Consider the following 20,369-nt stretch of genomic DNA (forward strand, 5'->3'; position numbering starts at 1 on the left):
TTTACTTATCTCACTGCCGAACCACGTCAATTATGTTTCCATAAGTATTTTTATTTGTTGCTGAGCAGTAAAAACTACAGGATGATTCAAAAAGAATACCACAACTTTAAAAATGTGTATTTAATGAAAGAAACATAATATAACCTTCTGTTATACATCATTACAAAGAGTATTTAAAAAGGTTTTTTTTTCACTCAAAAACAAGTTCAGAGATGTTTAATATGGCCCCCTCCAGACACTCGAGCAATATCAACCCGATACTCCAACTCGTTCCACACTCTCTGTAGCAGATCAGGTGTAACAGTTTGGATAGCTGCTGTTATTTCTCGTTTCAAATCATAAATGGTGGCTGGGAGAGGTGGCCGAAACACCATATCCTTAACATACCCCCATAAGAAAAAATCGCAGGGGGTAAGATCAGGGCTTCTTGGAGGCTAGTGATGAAGTGCTCTGTCACGGGCTGCCTGGCGGCCGATCCATCGCCTCGGGTAGTTGACGTTCAGGTAGTTATGGACAGATAAGTGCCAATGTGGTGGCGCTCCATCCTGCTGAAATATGAATTGTTGTGCTTCTTGTTCGAGCTGAGGGAACAGCCAATTCTCTAACATCTCGAGATACTGTAGTCCAGTTACAGTAGCACCTTCGAAGAAAAAGAGACCAAAATCTTTATTGGCTGAAATGGCACAGAAAACGTTCACCTTAGGCGAGTCACGTTCATACTGAGTTGCTTCCCGCGCATTCTCAGTGCCCCATATACAGACATTGTGACGGTTGACTTTCCCGTTAGTGTGGAAAGTTGCTTCATCACTAAACGCAATCTTTGAAATGAAAGATTCATCTGTTTCCATTTGAGCAAGGATAAAATCACAGAAATCTATTCTTTTAATCTTATCAGCTGCAGACAGTGCTTGAACCAATTTCAGACGATAAGATTTCATAACTAACCTTTTTCGTAGGACTCTCCATACAGTTGATTGTGGAATTTGCAGCTCTCTGCTAGCTCTGCGAGTCGATTTTCCTGGGCTGCGAACAAATGCTTGCTGGATGCGTGCTACATTTTCATCACTCGTTCTCGGCCGTCCAGAACTTTTCCATTTGCACAAACACCCATTTCTGTAAACTGTTTATACCAACGTTTAATACACCACCTATCAGGAGGTTTAACACCATACTTCGTTCGAAATGCACGCTGAACAACTGTCGTCGATTCACTTCTGCCGTACTCAGTAACACAAAAAGCTTTCTGTTGAGCGGTCGCCATCTTAGCATCAACTGACGCTGACGCCTAGTCAACAGCGCTTCAAGCGAACAAATGTACAACTAAATGAAACTTTATAGCTCCCTTAATTCGCCGACAGATAGTGCTTAGCTCTGCCTTTTGTCGTTGCAGAGTTTTAAATTCCTAAAGTTGTGGTATTCTTTTTGAATCTGTATACTGTTCAGAAGCTCTTAACGTTAGCTGTCGTTCTGGATACAGCTGTTGGCCGCTGGATGCACATTTATTATCATAAAGTAAGACTGAGAATCGCGGGTCGCGCGAATACTTGGTTAGGGTCGCATGCGGCTCGCGGGCCGCAGTTTGGCGACCGCTGTATTACATTCTACCAACTGTTTATTTGCACCATCAGATCAAATATGACTACTGGGCACTGCACCGGTCTTGCGTAATCTAATCAAGTCAAGAATAAACTCTCTTGAAGCTGGTACTCTGCGATTAGGAAATCGTCTATCATATTCTCTGCAAGCAGCAGGAGCGATTCCTTAACAAAATCTGAAAATACACGGTTCAGTCGCATTAAAACCACTGCCTATGTTCGACATCACCGTGCGAAAACCACTCGCATGTGGCAGCACTGGCAGACGAAAGTATTCAAAGCGTCCCAGGGGGACGAGGGATACATTGCACCTGACTTCCAAAAAGGCACGATCATTGGCTTTCAGACCAAGGTGGAAGCATTTCTGTGTGTGTGTGTGTGTGTGTGTGTGTTGTCCTTAACATAAGTTAGTTTAAGTAGGGTGTAAGTTTAGGGACCGATGACATCAGAAGATTGGTCCCTTAGGAATTCACACACATTTAGACATTTTTTGAAGCATTTCCGAAATGATTAGGTTTGTAAACTGTTCTCATGCCGCTGCGATTAAAATTACTGTGCAAGGCAAAATGACGCCATCCATAACCAGCGTCGAGGTAACTGTCGTGCATTACGGGTCATAGATGACAGAGCTGAACGACGGCTGCAGAGATGTGTACGGGCAAATAGACAAGCAATTGTTAAGCAACTGACTGCCCAAATGAACCAAGGGGCTATCGATAGTGTCTCTCAACGACCGTTCAACGAAAGTTAAACAGGTGGCATTTTCAGGTGGGTCCATCGGACAGAAACCGAACACCCTGCAACAGCCGGAAGGGTCAGGCCGGAGGGGGGAGCGTTACGGTCTGGGGATGTTTTAGCGGCATCGTCTGCGTGATTTCGTCATTTTGGGAGTCACAATGGATCAACACAAGCATGCATCTATCCTTGAGTACCATGTCCATTCCTACATGCTGTTTGTTTTCCTCAATATGATGGCCTCTACCAGCAGGACAATGCAACGTGTCACACAGTTCACAGCGTGCGTGCATGGTTCGAAGAGCACCAAGATGTGTATACCGGACTCTCCCGGCCACCAAACTCCCCGGCTTTAAAACTAATCGTGAGTCTGTAGGACCACCTCGGTCGGACTCTTCACGCCACGGATCCTCAGTCGAGGAACCTACCACAGCTGGCTACGGCGTTGGAGTCTTCATGGTCCCACATCCCTGTCGGTATGTTCCAGAAACTAGCTGACCCTCCTCCTGCACTTCCAGCAGCGGTCAGCGCCGTAAAAGGTGGATGTTGTGGCTTCCGACAGGTGGTCACATTAATGCAACTGGACGGTATAAGTGGCATATTGGCACACTCACCATTTGTAAATACGTGCGGCATACTTATCACATTTACTGTCATGAGGCTGCCGGCGGCCACGGCAGTCTTCTGCTGTAGAAGCCGGCGGCCGCGTGGCAGTCAACGTTGAACTATACAGTAGAATTGGCCAGGAGTCACAGTTGAATAATTCAGTTATTTAAACTCAAGCATAGCTTCAGAACTCTAACTTCAAAATAAAAATTATGGGTGATAAATAAATGCACAGCAACTGGAGAGTGAAAACTTATCTCTGTAACCAATAAAAACTGGAGACACATTGGCCTACATGGAATGTTTTATTCGAATCAGTCTATGCTACTCCACCCTAAAATATTTACTATTGCTTCTGAAGCACCCTATATATGGTATATAGCGTATCACTGTAATTAAGTAATATATGAGGCGTGTGAGAAAAGTTGTAAGATTGACAACAATGTGAGCTACCTGGCAACGCTGTGCCGCGCTGCTTATTTGTAGGTCGGAGTGTTCATCTTTTCCAGATGCTCAAACCGAGTTTCAGCTCCGTATAGCCGTAGAGAGAGGTGGGTGATATATAATATGTGCAATATCCAAGATGAATAAGAATGAAATACTCGGATTAAAAAGGGTATAAGACAGGGATGTAGTCTTTCGCCTCTACTGTTCAGTCTGTACATCGAAGAAGCAATGATGGCAATGAAAGAAATATGTAGGAGTGGGATTAAAATTCAGGGTGGAAGGATATCAATGATACGATTCCCTTATGACATTGCTATCCTTAGTAAAATTGAAGAAGAATTACATGATCTGATGAATCAAATGAACAGTCTAAAGTGTACAGAGTATACAGGGTGTTACAAAAAGGCACGGCCAAACTTTCAGGAAACACTCCTCACACACAAATAAAGAAAAGATGTTATGTGGACAGGTGTCCGGAAACGCTTGATTTCCATGCTAGATCTCATTTTAGTTTCGTCAGTATGCACTGTACTTCCTCGATTCACCGCTAGTTGGCCCAATTCAAGGAAGGTAATGTTGACTTTGGTGCTTGTGTTGACATGCGACTCATTGCTCTACAGTACTAGCATCAAGCACATCAGCACGTAGCATCAACAGGTTAGTGTTCATCACGAACGTGGGTTTGCAGTCAGTGCGATGTTTACAATTGCGGAGTTGGCAGATGCCAATTTGATGTATGGATTAGCACGAGGCAATAGCCGTGGCGCGGTACGTTTGTATCGAGACAGATTTCCAGAACGAAGGCGTCCCGACAGGAAGACGTTCGAAGCAATTGATCGGCGTCTTAGAGTGCACGGAACATTCCAGCCTATGGCTCGCGACTGGGGAAGACCTAGAACGACGAGGACACCTGCAATGGACGAGGCAATTCTTAGTGCAGTTGACGATAACCCCAATGTCAGCGTCAGAGAAGTTGCTGCTGTACAAGGTAACGTTGACCACGTCACTGTATGGACAGTGCTACGGGAGAACCAGTTGTTTCCGTACCATGTACAGCGTGTGCACGCATTATCAGCGTCTGATTGGCCTCCATGGGTACACTTCTGCAAATGGTTCATCCAACAATGTGTCAATCCTCATTTCAGTGCAAATGTTCTCTTTACGGATGAGGCTTCATTCCAACGTGATCAAATTGTAAATTTTCACAATCAACATGTGTGGGCTGACGAGAATCCGCACGCAATTGTGCAGTCACGTCATCAACACAGATTTTCTGTGAACGTTTGGGCAGGCATTGTTGGTGATGTCTTGAGTGGACCCCATGTTCTTCCACCTACGCTCAATGGAGCACGTTATCATGATTTCATATGGGATACTCTACCTGTGTTGGTAGAACTTGTGCCTTTACAAGTACGACAGAACATGTGGTTCATGCACGATGGAGCTCCTGCACATTTCAGTCGAAGTGTTCGTACGCTTCTCAACAACAGATACGGTGACCGATGGATTGGTAGAGGCGGACCAATTCCATGGCCTCCACGCTCTTCTGACCTCAAGCCTCTTGACTTTCATTTATGGGGCATTTGGAAGCTCTTGTCTACGCAACCCCGGTACCAAATGCAGAGACTCTTCGTGCTCGTATTGTGGACGACTGTGATACAATACGCCATTCTCCAGGGCTGCATCAGCGCATCAGGGACTCCATGCGACGGAGGGTGGATGCATGTATCCTCGCTAACGGAGGACATTTTGAACATTTCCTGTAACAAAGTGTTTGAAGTCACGCTGGTACGTTCTATTGGTGTGTGTTTCCATTCCATGATTAATGTGATTTGAAGAGAAGTAATAAAATGAGCTCTAACATGTAAAGTAATAGTTTCCGGACACATGACCACATAACACATTTTCTTTCTTTGTGTGTGAGGAATGTTTCCTGAAAGTTTGGCCGTACCTTTTTGTAACACCCTGTAGATTGAGAGTAAGGAAAACAAAAGTAATGAGAAGTAACAGAAATGAGACCAGCGAGAAACTTAACATTAGGACTGATGGTCACGAAGTAGATAAATTAAAGGAATCATGCTATCTAGCACAATAACCAATGACGGACGGACCAAGGAGGAGATCAAAAGCAAACTATCACTGGCAAAAAGGAAAGTTCTGGCAAGGAAAAGTCAGCTAGTATCAAATATAGGCCTTAATTTGACGAAGAAATTTCTGAGAACGTACGTTCCGAGCACAACATTATATGGTACTGAAACACCGACTGTGGGAAAACCAGAAAAGAACAAAATCGAAGCAATTCAGATGTGGGGCTACAGACGAATGTTGAAAATTAGGTGCATTGATAAGGTAAGGAATGAGAAAATTCTGCACAGAATCGGAGAGGAAAGGAATATGTGGAAAATATTGAAAAGAAGAAGGGGCAGCATGACAGGACATTTGTTAAGACATCAGAGAATGACTTCCATGATACTAGAGGAAGCCAGAGATTGGAATATATCAAGCAAATGAATGAGGACTGCACGTGCTACTCCTCTGAGATGTAGAGGTTGGCACAGGTGAGGAATTCGTGGAGGGCCGCACCAGACCAGTCACAAGAGTAATGAGTGAAAAAAAAATCCATCACGTGATTCTTGACTGCGCCATCAGTGGTGTTTTTGTTGTTTGTTATGAAAATGGAACAGCAACGTTATGAAATCAAGTTTTATGTTCAACTTGGGCAACCCGTGAGTTTGCTTTTGAAGAGTTGAGACAAGCATATGGGGAACATCCCTTACTAAGAGCACAGGTTTTTCGCTGGCACCGTGATTTTTGGAAGGCTGAGAACACATTGAAAATGAACCTTCCTCGGAAGACCTTCAGCTTTAAAAACTGACGAAAAGTCAAACGCGTGCGCGCTCTTTTGGGTCAGGCTGACGTTTAACAATAAGGACGATGTGTGACTTGTTGAACTTAAGCACTTTCGCCATACATCAAATTTTGAGCGAAGATTTGCTCATGCGATAGATCTGTGCCGAAATGGTGCCGAAAAGCCTCGCAACTGAGCGGAAACACAATCGAAGACATGTGTGCGTTTATTTTCTTGAGAGGATTTCCAATTACCACAAATGGCTCAGACGTGTGATCACAGGTGATGAATCCTGGATTTCTGAGTACAATACTGTGACAAAGCTCCAAATTAGAGAAGTGGCACACTGAGACATCTAGACGAAAAAATCTCGAGTGAACAAATATTAAAACAATGCTGATCTGGTTTTTGACAGTAGTGGAATCGCCTATAAATAATTTGTTCCCCAGTACAGATCTTCACCAATTATTTGACAAAGATGTCCTTGAAAGGCTTAGGAAACGGTGAATCGAGTGAGACTTGACATTGCAGACGAGTCGGTGCTGCATCATGACAACGCCCCATATCACACGGCAAGTTCAATCACAAAATTTTTGAGCAAAGAGCATTCCTGTTGTCCCATAGCCCCCCTATTCATATGATCTGAGACCTTTTTACTTCTTACTTTTTACGAAATTGAAAAATGTCTTAAAAGCACGTCATCTGGCGTTCTGGAGAACATTCAAAAGAATGTGACCGACATGGTAAACACCCTCGCAGTTGAAGCCTTTCAGCGCTGCTTCCAAAACTGGGAGCAACGATTCTGATTGTGTGTAGCAAAGGAAGGCAACTACTTTGAAGGAGACAGTATTTTGTTCCAAAAAAATAAAACCTTGGTTAGATAAAAATCAATCTCTTTACTTTTCTTATACACCTCGCAGAACGAGAAATACACTACTGGCCATTAAAATTGCTACACCATGAAGAAATGCAGACGATAAACGGGTATTCATTGGACAAATATATTATACTAGAACTGACATGTGATTACATTTCCACGCAATTTGGGTGCATAGTCCTGAGAAACCAGTACCCAGGAAAACCACCTCTGGCCGTAATAACGGCCATGATACGCCTGGGCATTGAGTCAAACAGAGCTTAGATGGCCTGTACAGCTACAGCTGCCTATGCAGCTTCAACACGATACCTGAGTTCATCAAGAGTAGTGACTGACGTATTGTGACGAGCCAGTTGCTTGGCCACCATTGACCAGATGTTTTCAGTTGGTGATATATCTGGAGAATGTGTTGGCCATGGCAGCAGTCGAACATTTTCTGTATCCAGAAAGGCCCGTACAGGACCTGCAACATGCGGTCGTGCAATATCATGCTGAAATGTAGGGTTTCGCAGGGATCGAATGAAGGATAGAGCCACGGGTCGTAACACATCTGAAACGTAACGTCCACTGTTCAATGTGCCGTCAATGCGAACAAGTGGTGACCGGGACGAGTAGCCAATGGCATCCCATACCATAACGCCGGGTGATACGCCACTATGGCGATGACGAATACACGCTTCCAATGTGCGTTCACCGCGATGTCGCCAAACACGGATGTGACCATCATGATGCTGTAAACATAACCAGGAGTCATCCGAAAAAAATTACGTTTTGCCATTCGTGCACTCAGGTTCGTCGTTGCGGGCGCTCCTGTCTGTGATGCAGCGTCAAGTGTAACCGCGGTCATGGTCTCCGAGCTGATAGTCCATGCTGCAGCAAATTTCGTGGAACTGTTCGTGCAGATGGTTGTTGTCTTGCAAACGTCCCCATCTGTTGACTCAGGAATCGAGACGTGGCTGCACGATCCGTTGCAGCCATGTGGATAAGATGCCTGTCATCTCGACTGCTAGTGATACGAGGCCGTTGGGATCCAGCACGGCGTTCCGTATTACCCTCCTGAACCCACCGATTACATATTCTGCTAACAGTCACTGGATCTCGACCAACTCGAGGAGCAATGTCGCGATACGATAAACTGCAATCGCGATAGGCTACAATCCGATCATATCAAAGTGGAAAACGTGATAGTACGCATTTCTCCTCCTTACATGGGGCATCACAACAACGTTTCACCAGGCAACGGCGGTCAACTGCTGTTTGTGTATGAGAAATCGGTTGTGAAGTTTCCTCATGTCAGCACGTTGTAGGTGTCGCCACCGGTGCCAACCTTGTGTGAATGCTCTGAAAAGCTAATCATTTGCATATCACAGCATCTTCTTCCTGTCGGTTAAATTTCGCGTCTGTAGCACGTCATTTTCGTGGTGTAGCAATTTTAATGGCCAGTAGTGTAATAATAATATTAATAATCTCAAGCGAGGCTATTAGATAGCTTCCGTGTTTTTTTAATGAAATTTGCACTAACACTGAGGCTGGTGGTGACGCGCCTGTCTCGTCCTGTTGCAGGCGCGGTGGGCGTCCGCGTGGAGCCCGCTAGGGGCGCTGGTGGCAGGCAAGGCGGCCGAGAAGCGGCGCGCCTTCGACGACTCCTTCATCGGGGTGAGTACTGAGTAACAGTTTGCGGCCTGTGCTAAGCTTCTATGGTCTCTGTGCACTTACTTAGCTGTTTTACTAAATAGCTGAAATATCATGAAGCCTGTGTTAATCATGTGAAGTGAAACTGATGAAATTAGCGGAACTCAGGTCCGTCTATTAAGTGGACAACTATTCCTTTGCAAGTCCCAAAAGCTCTCAGAACATTCCTGTCAAAGTCAGTCGTTACCTTTATTCACGCCTACAACTCAGAAACTATTCAACAGCCATATATACTGGGTGATCAAAAAGTCAATATAAATTTGAAAATTGAATAAATCACGGAATAATGTAGACATGAGAGGTACAAATTGACACACATGCTTGGAATGACACGGGGCTTTATTAGAACCAAAAAATACAAAATTTCAAAAAATGTCTGACAGATGGCGCTTCATCTGATCAGAATAGCAATAATTAGCATAACAAAGTAAGACAAAGCAAAGACGTTCTTTACAAGAAATGGTCAATATGTACACCATCATTCCACAACAATACCTGTAGTCGAGAAACAATGTTGTGAACAGCACTGTAAACCATGTCCGGAGTTCTGGTGAGGCAATGGCGTCGGATGTTGTCTCTCAGCACCCCTAGAGATGTGGGTCAATCACGATAGACTTGCGACTTCAGGTAACCCCAAAGGCAATTACCGCACGGACTGAGGTCTGGGGACCTGGGAGGCCAAGTTCCGTTTATACGCTATTGCCATGCACAGTCACTGACGTTTTGCTGTCCAGCGCCATCTGTCGGACATTTTGTGAACTTTTTTTTGTTCTAATGAAACCCCATGTCATTCCAAGCATGTATGTCAATTTTTACCTCTCTATCTACATTATTCCGTGGTTTATTTAAGTTTCCATATTTATACTGAATTTTTGATCACCCTATATATATATAAAATAACCGGTTTCAACATGCTATGCTGTCATCTTCATGTCTTCAAATATTGTGTTGTAAAAGATGTTTGTTTTACGCACAAGATGTCAAGTGCATTAAAAAAAAAACTTAAAAAATGGTTTGTCATCGCTGAAACAAGAGATTTTAAAACCTGAAGACGACAGCATAGTCTGTTGAAACAGGTTATCTCAAATAAAAAAATTGTTTTATCGGTCTTGGCTATTGAATTGTTTTTTACAGATAAACATATCGCCCTTCAGCGCTCGCGAAATGAGAAAATTCAATCAATGTTCTGACTCCAATCACCCAGTCCAAACAGCTTAGCATAGAAACTTGAAATACTGAGAGGACGTTGATCTTATACTGTAGGCGTCGTTTAAGAAGCGATTTTTCGAAATTTAACCTCTAAGGGCGTGAATGGGGGTCGAAGAATACAAATTTCTTAAGGGTAAATAAATGAAAATGGCTGTTTCACTTCTCGGTTACATGTAAAGAAATACGTGTTTGGAAATGAAAGTTTCTATGGAAATATCACCCCAAGAGTGCAAAATACATGATAACAAAAACCTAGGACTCGTGCTACAAGAATCGCTTTTTGGTCTGAAGTACATTCGGAAAAGACAATGCGTCTGTCGCCTTAATTAGCGTGAAAAGTTTATAAGGTGTTGCAATTTGTGAACAGCATAAAAATTCGATAGAAGGAAAACAAAAATATCTGTGCAGAAGGCCCGGAGCAAGAGTAAACATATTTTAGGTAATTTCTTTTACTACGAAAATTAAGTCGAAAAACGTTTCGGCTCCAATGTGATTATTACCTCATTTTCTAGAATGTCAGTTTCTGTAGGACCTTATTTCCACAGCTTTCCATTTGCAACAAAATTATTTTAATGTTAGGGGGCTTGGCGAATTAACAAACCACGTTAGCTATTAACAAAGTTCAGATTATGTATCACAACGTTTATGAAAACAGTGACATCGACATGGACCAAACACACAGCAGAAACGTAAACATTGTGTTGTGTGATGTTTGAAGGTGCTTACGACTGTAGTTCATGGAAACATGTAGCATGTTTCTGAGTCTATCCCTCCGCAAGCGAGCATGCAGATGAAGATAGATTACAGCAAAGATAACTGTAAGTAATCATAAAACACAGTCGCGAAATATTTTCGCGCATAAAATTTACGTTTGTGATTTGTTAACGGACTAACCAACCTGACATTAACATCCTTTCGTTGCAGATGGCAAACTATATATGTAAAGAGAGTACTCCAGAACCAAACATTCTAGTGAATAATGTAACAATAACAACAGACATAAATTGCTATTGGGTCTAATTTTCGTTCCAATAATTGAAGGGGTCGGAGAGATATAGTCATAAGCCACATTCAACTTGTTTTGAGATACAGCGACTTGAAAGTTTCATGGAAGTATAAAAATGTTGAAGACAAAATCGACACTTCCTTTTTGCTTTTAATTATTCTTTAATACATTTCAAATCTTGTGTAAAATACACGATCTTCTTTCTGTTATGTAATATTAATTTGAGAGTAATTTTAATTATGATCTGGTCGGAAACGGTTTATGACTGTGTCTCCCTGAAAATAACTTGGGACACAAAATACGTTTTTAAGGTTTTATTTTGAAGATTATATAACAGCTAGTAATTTTTAACAATTTTTGCACTTTCACATAACACTTACGTAACAGGTAAGTCAGTCAAATAATTTGTTTTGTACTGTACATGTGAAATCAAGGAAGTTCTATGTCATCATCGTTCACATTATTTCCAGCACATGACCGAAAAAAGCTTTGATATGCTGCAGGTATGTATTTATAAGAGACAGTATGTCATCAATCTTTTTCTGATTAATTTGACGTGGCTTTCTATATTTTATTGACAGCTGAAATAGATGTGGTTCAGCAGGTCTTCCTTTTCCTTCTATGTAAATCCACTGACGTAAAGGTTTCTATATCTGAGCAGCAGTGCCTCACACTTAACGTGAAGGCAGCATTATACTCAAGCTTGAATTGACTCGCTTCACTAAAACGAATAGGATATCCATATCTGAATGGCGTGGGTATCGAGATTAATGACTTCAGATCGCCCAAGCTTCTAAAGTCTTGTCTATGCACTTTCGTCAGAAAGAAATTTTTTGGACTAGCAGATTTGACTACTTCTGCCCATTTATCTGACGTGTATACTATTGGACGTCTGTTTCTCGCATAAATTTCAAAGCGACCAAAATCACGATCGCGAGGAAGTCTAGTATGACCTACCACGGGGAAATAATGCTGCACAGATTGAAATCTTTTGGTGGCAACGACAGTCCTTTCCACGGCAATAAGATACCAATTGTTTGCCTGGTCCGTGCAGTTATCTGTGATTATGTGAAGATTTTTGGCTTGAGTGTTAGTTAACGTCAAGAATTTTAATAAACAGCTCCCAGCTTCATCTGAACCCCTTCCTCCGTCCTTCTCACTTCACAGAAACGTGTAGAGATATGGCCTTTTTACCTGAAGTTTTTTGTCATGGAGCTTTTCAGGTTTCGTGCCATATTTTCAAAACTTTACCTGAAAGAACAATCATGAGATGTCTTTCAGTAACCGAAATCCTCATCAGATGAAAAGTCGCTTATCCTTGATAATGATGTGAGCCTCTGAAGAGCAGATCAGGCGGCTGCGTCAAGTGCAAAGTAAAAGTTAGTAGATGGCGATACTACAGGACGATCATCAATGACAAAAAGTGTATCTTGCACAGCGTTACACGCTGTGCTATAAAAACGAAGTTATTTTTCCCATTTTCTTATGCCAGTAAATAACACTGCGACATAATTTCATAAAACAGTGTTGCTGTGCGCCTGCAGCAAGACTACTACTCAGCCACGTTTGTTCGTACAGCAGACCACGTCCTGATGGGTCGTAAGTGCGCTCCCCCGAGACATCAGCCACTGTTTCTGCTTACAGCTCAAACTCCATGCAGTGCGAGATCACAGGAGGTTTATCCGTACAGTCCTTGGAACGGGCCTCGCATTGTCAGGGGCTCGACCTGTATTCTTCATTTTCGTCTTCTGTTTTTTAATGGTTGGCCCATAACAGTTTTGATGTGAAAATAGTAATTCTGTTTAGATTAAAACTGTGTGCCAGACTGGTACTCAAACATGGGATCTTCGCCTTTAGTGGGCAAGTGCTCTACCAACTGAGCTGCCCAAGCACGATTTACAAGGTTTACTTCCACCAGAACCTCATTTACTACCTTCGAAACTTTGCAGTTCTTCTGCATACCTTATGGGACTAGCACTTCTGGAAGACAGGATACTGTGGAGACATGGCTTGGCCACAGCGTGGTGGATTCTTTCCAGAATGAATTTTCACTCTCCAGCAGAATATGCGCTGATCGATCCCATTGCATCATTATGCAGTATTTTTTAAGCACTGGCCATACATCATTCACCTAAAATTGTGAGTCTATTCAAAGGTATTACGAAAACAGTCGTCATGATTCTTCTTTATTAAATCAAAATTTCTCTATTATAAATAGGCACAAAAGCTATTGTGTACTTTGGTCTACTGCCGATTATTAGGATTTTAAGTCACCATATTGTCAACACGGATTGTTTCCTTTACGTTATTAAGAAATCTAGTCTAAAAATATTTTTCGCTTTACCCTCGCACCAAAGAACGTACAACAACAGGAATACTCCCTAAATCTGACAGCTGAGCGTTTTAATTAACGTTTGTGAGAACCTAGCTTACTAAGTGCTGTTTCTTTGCTCCTGTGTTATATTCCTTTTGTGATGTTACAAGAAGGACGTGGCGGCTTGACCAACATATATCTTAAACGTTAACTTCAGAAAGGCGTTCGAGAGAGAAGCGGAAAAATATGGTATTGCGTGGAGGGAGGAGTGAATTCTTTATGAGAGCATGGAGACACACCTCGTCCGTCCAAAAATTCCGACACTGATTCTGTTTTTGGCGCCAGCGCAGTAAATATGGCGGCAGCTTGAATTAACAACTGTAAACACATATCCACATTCGATCAGTCAGCTGTGAGGACGGAGTGTTAAGTAGTGGTTCTGCAACCGTGGTGTTTAGACATTGTGTCATAAACCTAAATGGAGTAGCATCTCTAAATCAAGTTTAGAGCAAGAGAAAGGTGTGTTTGTCCCGCGCACCTAGTCTCCTGAACAGAAATAATGACGTGTAGGAGTCTGCTGTGACTTGATTGACATGCAAAATGGGGACAACTCTTTTCTGCAAATAATCATCATGGGTGACGAGACTTGGTGTTAGCAACACTAACATACCTCAAAACGACAAAGTGCAGAAATTCATAGGAAGGCTCAGCGCTTGGACGACATAACCGACATTCAAGCCAGTGTGATAGCAGAGTCGAACAACATCCCAAAAAAGAACTTTTCTTAGTTTCACGTGGTTGTATGAACGTTCTGCGAGCTGTTCTCAAGGTGGAGGGAGACTGTGCAGAACACCTGAAACACTGAAACCATCATCTTAATGTTTCTCCATTTTTTGAATCCAGTCTCGAAACTTTTTGGACCGACGAGGCATGATACAAATTGCCCACGCAAGAAATCTTACATCTTCTTCTCTACTTTTTAAAAATATAAATGCCTTTCTGTGCGTCTTTTGTGTAAATTGGGGCGTTAATGATTATATATACACGGTGAAGAGTAAATGCCACACCAAACAGTCGGCAAGCGTTTCTTCATCCCAGTTCAAGAGAAAAATGTATGTAGCAAAAGCTAGTCCCGCGAGTAGGTTTAATAGAAATACGATTTTTTTTAAAAAAAAGGAGGCTCTGGAAATACTGTAATTGCATGCAGCATGGCCAAGAACAGGTAATTCCAGAGCCGTTTCATTAACTCTGTGAGTTGAGACAGTGCCATGGGGAACAGGTCTACAGGCTCACTGATGTTCGAGTCGCGTTTGAGCCGAACTTCTCTCTTTTCAGTCAAAGCAGCAAACTGTATTCAATTTAGACCTCCACAATGCGGTACCTTGTGTATTTCACTTACTGACGTCTTTATTTGAACATTAAGACATAACATGAACTACTTGCAGTCGTAAACGACCCTTCGTTTCGTACATGACAAATAAAGCCAGTAGAAAATAATATTGAATACAGTGACATCGTCTATATCTAGTGACGTACAAAAAAACTTAACAGGTAAGCTACTCCAGATTGCACATTACGCTCCCACAAAATTTCATTCTGTACCTTCGATGTCCAGGCTTATCTTCACAGAGCTGTTACGTACACGTACAAGGAACGTTTACTTTGGAAAAGACGTCAAAAGCACCACCTTGCATTTTCAAACACTTCGCTACTCGATGGATCACTCTTTGCTGGACCCTACGCAACGAACTTGCGTCCACCATTGCCAAAGTGGGGTGCACGCGAACTTTTACGTCGTATATATCCATGGCTGGAGTACTATAAACTTGTTCCTTCAAGTGTCCCCACAAATAAAAATCTGTTGAATTAAGGTCCGGGGTACGTGGAGGCTTGAACATTGGGCCTCCATGACCAATCCATCACCCGTGAAACGCTTCATTTAAATAGTCACGCACATTCCTTCCAAAGTGTGGCGGTGCACCGTCATGATGAAACCATAGCTATCGCCGAACACTAAGTGAATTGTTTTCTAATGGGTCAGGCAAAGGACAAGGGTAATCCCAAAAGTAAGGTCTCCTACTTGTTATAAGTAAATATACCTATTTACTTCTACAATGGTTTACACCAGTTTACAGCTAGGACAATTAGCTATTTTTCGACATAATCACCATTTCTGTCGATGCATTTTTGTAGACGCTGTGGCAGTTTTTGTATGCCCATGTCATACCAGCTCGCCGCCATGCTTGGGAAGCTTCTGGAGCCTTACCTATTGCCGGGAAAGTTGCACGCCCCACTGTATTGTACCCTTCTTTCTAATACGTGGATAATCCCAAAAGTAAGGTCTCCTATTCTCTTATAAGTACATAGACCTATTTATTTCCACAATGGTTTACATCAGTTTACAGCTTGAACTTTTAGCTATTTTTCGACATAATCACCATTTCTGTCGATGCATTTTTGTGATGCTGTGCAGTTTTTGTATGTCCATGTCATACCAACTCGCCGCCATGCTGTTCAGAAAGTTATGAACCTCTTCTTTCACCTCGCCATCGGAGCTGAATCGCTTTCTGGCCAACTGTTCTTTTAACTTAGGGAAAAGGTGATAGTCACTGAGCGCCAAGTCAGGACTATAGGGTGGCTGGGTGATTGTGTTCCACTGAACTGTTGCAGGAGAGCAACGGTTGGCCGAGCGATGTGTGGGCGATCGTTGTCATGGAAAATGTGTACGTCCTTGCTCAACATTCCTCTTCTCCGGTTCTGAATTGCCCGTTCGAGTTTTTTTAAGAGTCTCACAGCACCTGTCAGCGTCAATTGTGGTCCCAGTGGGCACAAAGTCGATCAACAATACCCCTTTCCGATAACAAAACACGGTTGTCATGACTTTACCGGCAGACTGTATTTTTTTTTAATTTCCGCGGCATTGGCGAAGGAGGATGTCGCCACTGGCGTGACTGCTACTTGGTCTCAGGTGTAAAGTGGTATGCTGAGGTTTAGTCGCCCGTGACAATTGAGTCCAGGAAAAGCATGGCGGCGAGCTGGTATGACATGGGCATACAAAAACTGCCACAGCATCTACAAAAATGCATCGACAGAAATGGTGATTATGTCGAAAAATAGCTAAAAGTTCAAGCTGTAAACTGATGTAAACCATTGTGGAAATAAATAGGTCTATGTACTTATAAAAGAATAGGAGACCTTACTTTTGGGATTACCCACGTATTAGAAAGAAGGGTACAATACAGGGGGGCGTGAAACTTTCCCGGCAATAGGTAAGGCTCCAGAAGCTTCCCTCCCAAGATCCCGGCCCACAGGTTTATGCCAAAGAGTGTATGAAAGCCATGTTTACGGGTGGCATGTGGATTGTGTTCCGACCAATAATGGCTGTTGTGGAGGTTGAAATGCTTTCACGAGTGCAGCTAGATTCGTCAGTCCTTATCACGTAATTTATTAAATATTTATTATTTTCCACTTGGTGCAAAAGCCCTTCGCAAACCTGTGTACGTCGAGTGCAGTCTTCTGGTCTCTGGTGCTGAGTTAAGGTGTGATGATGTGGATGCAGTTCTTCGTCGTGCAACACCTCAACAACTAGTCTCTAAGGTATCTGGAAATGCCGTGCAATATCGCGGGTACTTCGCCGAGGTGATTAGTGAATGGTCTCAAGAACTGCGTCTTCTGTTAGTGGAGCACATCTAGGCCGTGGAAGACCTCTGTCCATTACCAGTGGACGAAGATTACCAGCTTCCCGAAGACATTGCTCCAAGAGATGAAAAACATACCTACCGGAATGGAGCCTTAGAGGGCACCGTGCAACATAAGCACGAGCAGCTGCTGCTTTGTTGTCGGATGCACGCGACGCCGAAGGCATGCCGACGTACTCATCGTTTGTGGACTCAATCGGGGAGCCGCCCTACGTGAACTTGACAAGACGTGTTGTGCACTGCGCAGTTACTAGACACATGCATACAGTTTAACGGATCGCACTGTCATCTGAAAGCCTCGGGCATGGATGTGTGTGATGTCCTTAGGTTAGTTAGGTTTAAGTAGTTCTAAGTTCTAGGGGACTGATGACCTCAGATGTTGAGTCCCATAGTGCTCAGAGCCATTTGATTTGTCATCTGAAAGGCTATTGTTATGTGATAAAATGCTGTCCTGCTTATAAACGACGAGAACCAGGAAACGAACGTCGAACCATAGCTCTATGGTGGATGTTGGTTTGATGTCCCGCAGTCAACTCATTGAGATACTACGCTTGATAAAAGTTTCTCTGTACATTCCGATGCACTGCACGATATGACTGTTATGAACTCCTCGTTTTCATACATGTGTTTCGAAAAGCATCCGATCTGTTTTTACTGGATGAACTTTTATCTTGAATCTGGATGAGGATTCGTTGCCGACCTCCAAGTGTGGCGGTTTTTCTTCGCCCTATAGAGGAGGATATATGAGTGTTGAAATGTATCTGCGTGTTACTGTGACAAGTGAACGTGTTATTTTTTATATTTTTCCTGTTTCTGTAACTCTTAACTGAAGGAGGGACGTCATCTCTCACATTTTCACGGTCAGTTTGATTAACGACGTACTTCCGTGTGTTCAACCGAGTTCCTTCCATTTTATGCCCGATATTTCTACGACCTGCCCATACGTCCAGATAGCTTGTACGTAACAGCACAAGGCGCAGCACCTAAAGGAGATGTCTGGGTAGGTCGGCGAAATATCGTGCATAAAATGGAAATAACAACTCAGTTCAACAACTGGAAGTACACTATTCAAACCGGAACTCTTACCCAGCGCACAAGTGCCTATATGAGAGCTGGTGGCCGACTCGGAATGACTTGGGGTCGAATGGAGATAGCACTCGCCTCCACGGTACGACAATCTTGAAACGTTGCTGCATAACCTACTCAGTGGGTTAACACTTTTCCTATTGGGAAGGGACACAAAATAGAAAGCAACATTTAAGTATTTATTTGCTTAAGTAATGCTTTTCCCTTGCTACGCTAATGGAGACAATAAAAGTGAACTGTGATGGGTAGTTGCTGTGCCGTGACTAGCGTTTACTGTGTTAGTAGTACAAAGATCAAAATGAATAGCAGTACTTAGGGCTTCAAACAGTGAAATAAAATTTTTAGTTACATTTGCAAATTGTATGGCAGTAAAGTGATACACTTAGAAAGGATGAGTACATTGTGATGAATAGTGGCCCCACAGTTCATCAGTACTTCAGGTTTCACGCGGCCATAAACCGGCTCTGCACGGACTGTGAATTCTGTCATTGTTAGAAACATACGGTTCCCAGGTTCTTATAAGATCTCTCTTACTCTACAACGGGATGAGTTTTTATCAGATCTTCCCAGCACCGGCTGATATAAATCAGAACTCTGGTGAGTTATGTGATTAAACTGTGGAAGAGTAACATGTGCAGATCATGAGGTTCTTCCGTGTCTCATTAAATAGTAAACTTTTTTCTGTTTAAAACCAGGGACAAAACTACAGTTCTTGACTTGTCGAATATAGCAGCATGCGATCTTGTACTTACTTTTCCTCATTTACGTCTCACCATGTTCATCAGAAACATGCGCGGCAGGAAAAAAGTGCCAAACCGTCTCATAGAAGACTTGAAGGAAGTTAGCGTTCAGAAAATAGGTGATCCACAGTGGGTTTCCGTTTCCGACAGTATCTAAAGTTAGTAGGAACGTGTGAGATACCTTCAAAGCTACTTAAATTAGTTGAGCGTTCAAAGAGCAACAGAGAGGGTAAGATTTACTTTTTTGTTCACGCGCCCAGACAAGATTTGTATGCCTTCTAGCACCACCCTTCTGGTGTCCAATTCAGATTAGGATAATCTGCAGCAGAATAAAAATAAAAATGAAACTGTACTGGATGAAAATCAGTCGACGACGGTAGTGTCGAAGGGAAAGTTCTGAAACCACATTCGAGAGGAGTGACGTTCCAATCCCTCTGCGGCCTACTTAAATATGTTCCCATAGTTTCCTCAACTTAGTACTGGCGAATATTGGGACAGTTCCTTCAACGAGGGTGGGTCCTGTTTCTTCTCTGCCCTTCTCCAGCTGAGCTAACGCTCGTGACTGGTAACTGGACGGCACGTACACGTCAGAGTAAGCACTCTTCGAAATCTGGTACGAAATACAGTCGCTTGTCTTAGAGGCAATTCAATCAGTGAAAGAAAAATTCAGGGTAATATGCAGTGTTCCAATGCTAAGATTCGCCCTTCCGACCACAGTAAAAATCCGTTGGGTACAATGAACAAACTATTAAGCTGAAAATTTGGGTTAAGAATAACAAAAAGTGATGGAGAGTAACATAAAAGAATATAACAAGTTATAAAACATCAGACTTTGGGAAACGTGACTGGATAAAATCCAAAGAGCAATATGCCACCATTGCTGAAGGCTCCGAAGTGGCATTTGATTGTACTACGGAAGCTCGATACAACCTGCGCGAGGATGAGAGGACGGTAACGTTTAAACACTGCTCCTGTTAAACACACCACGTCATTGTGCTGTTCTGCGGATCGACAGTTTCTATTCACAAGACTGTTACGAACCATTCATCTTGTTAGCAAAACGGATACTCAATGATTAAACTTTTTCTCTAAACTCATGTCCATTGTCGACATCAGTATGATTCAGTATCGTGAACACGAATATACACTTATATTCATTATGACACGGAAGCAAATGTCCTCAGAATGTCATGCTGAGGATTTTCTTGCCATGCATGAAACACATGTTGTTTAATTTCATGAAAATTTCTGGTTGTAGGCTGGTGTGAAAGTATATGTCTTCCTATCACGTTCCAGACATGCTCTATGGGTGACAAATCAAGAGAACTGGTAGATCAGTCACGGATCCATATAACCCTCAAGGCGTTTGCGGTGCAAACTGCAGTTACTTGGGGTCTTGCTTTATCCTGTTGGAATATGCCCTTTGGCTCCCTCGTTATGAAGGTATGGCAACAGGATTTCCCATTCTGACCATGCATTGGCATCCCTACAATATTTACCAAATGAGCTCTGCTGT

At 42.7% G+C, this 20,369-nt stretch overlaps 1 protein-coding gene across 1 annotated transcript in view; it reads left to right on the forward strand.

Moving 5' to 3' along the window:
- The window catches only part of LOC126266958 (uncharacterized), a 444,592-nt gene that overhangs the window by 354,819 nt on the left and 69,404 nt on the right, over positions 1 to 20,369 (forward strand). The window contains exon 4 of the mRNA XM_049971678.1: positions 8,672 to 8,764. Within this exon, the coding sequence (XP_049827635.1) occupies positions 8,672 to 8,764 (93 nt within the window). The remainder of the gene's footprint in view (positions 1 to 8,671; positions 8,765 to 20,369) is intronic.

This window comes from Schistocerca gregaria, chromosome 4, assembly GCF_023897955.1.
Source record: "Schistocerca gregaria isolate iqSchGreg1 chromosome 4, iqSchGreg1.2, whole genome shotgun sequence".
Taxonomy (NCBI): domain Eukaryota; kingdom Metazoa; phylum Arthropoda; class Insecta; order Orthoptera; family Acrididae; genus Schistocerca; species Schistocerca gregaria.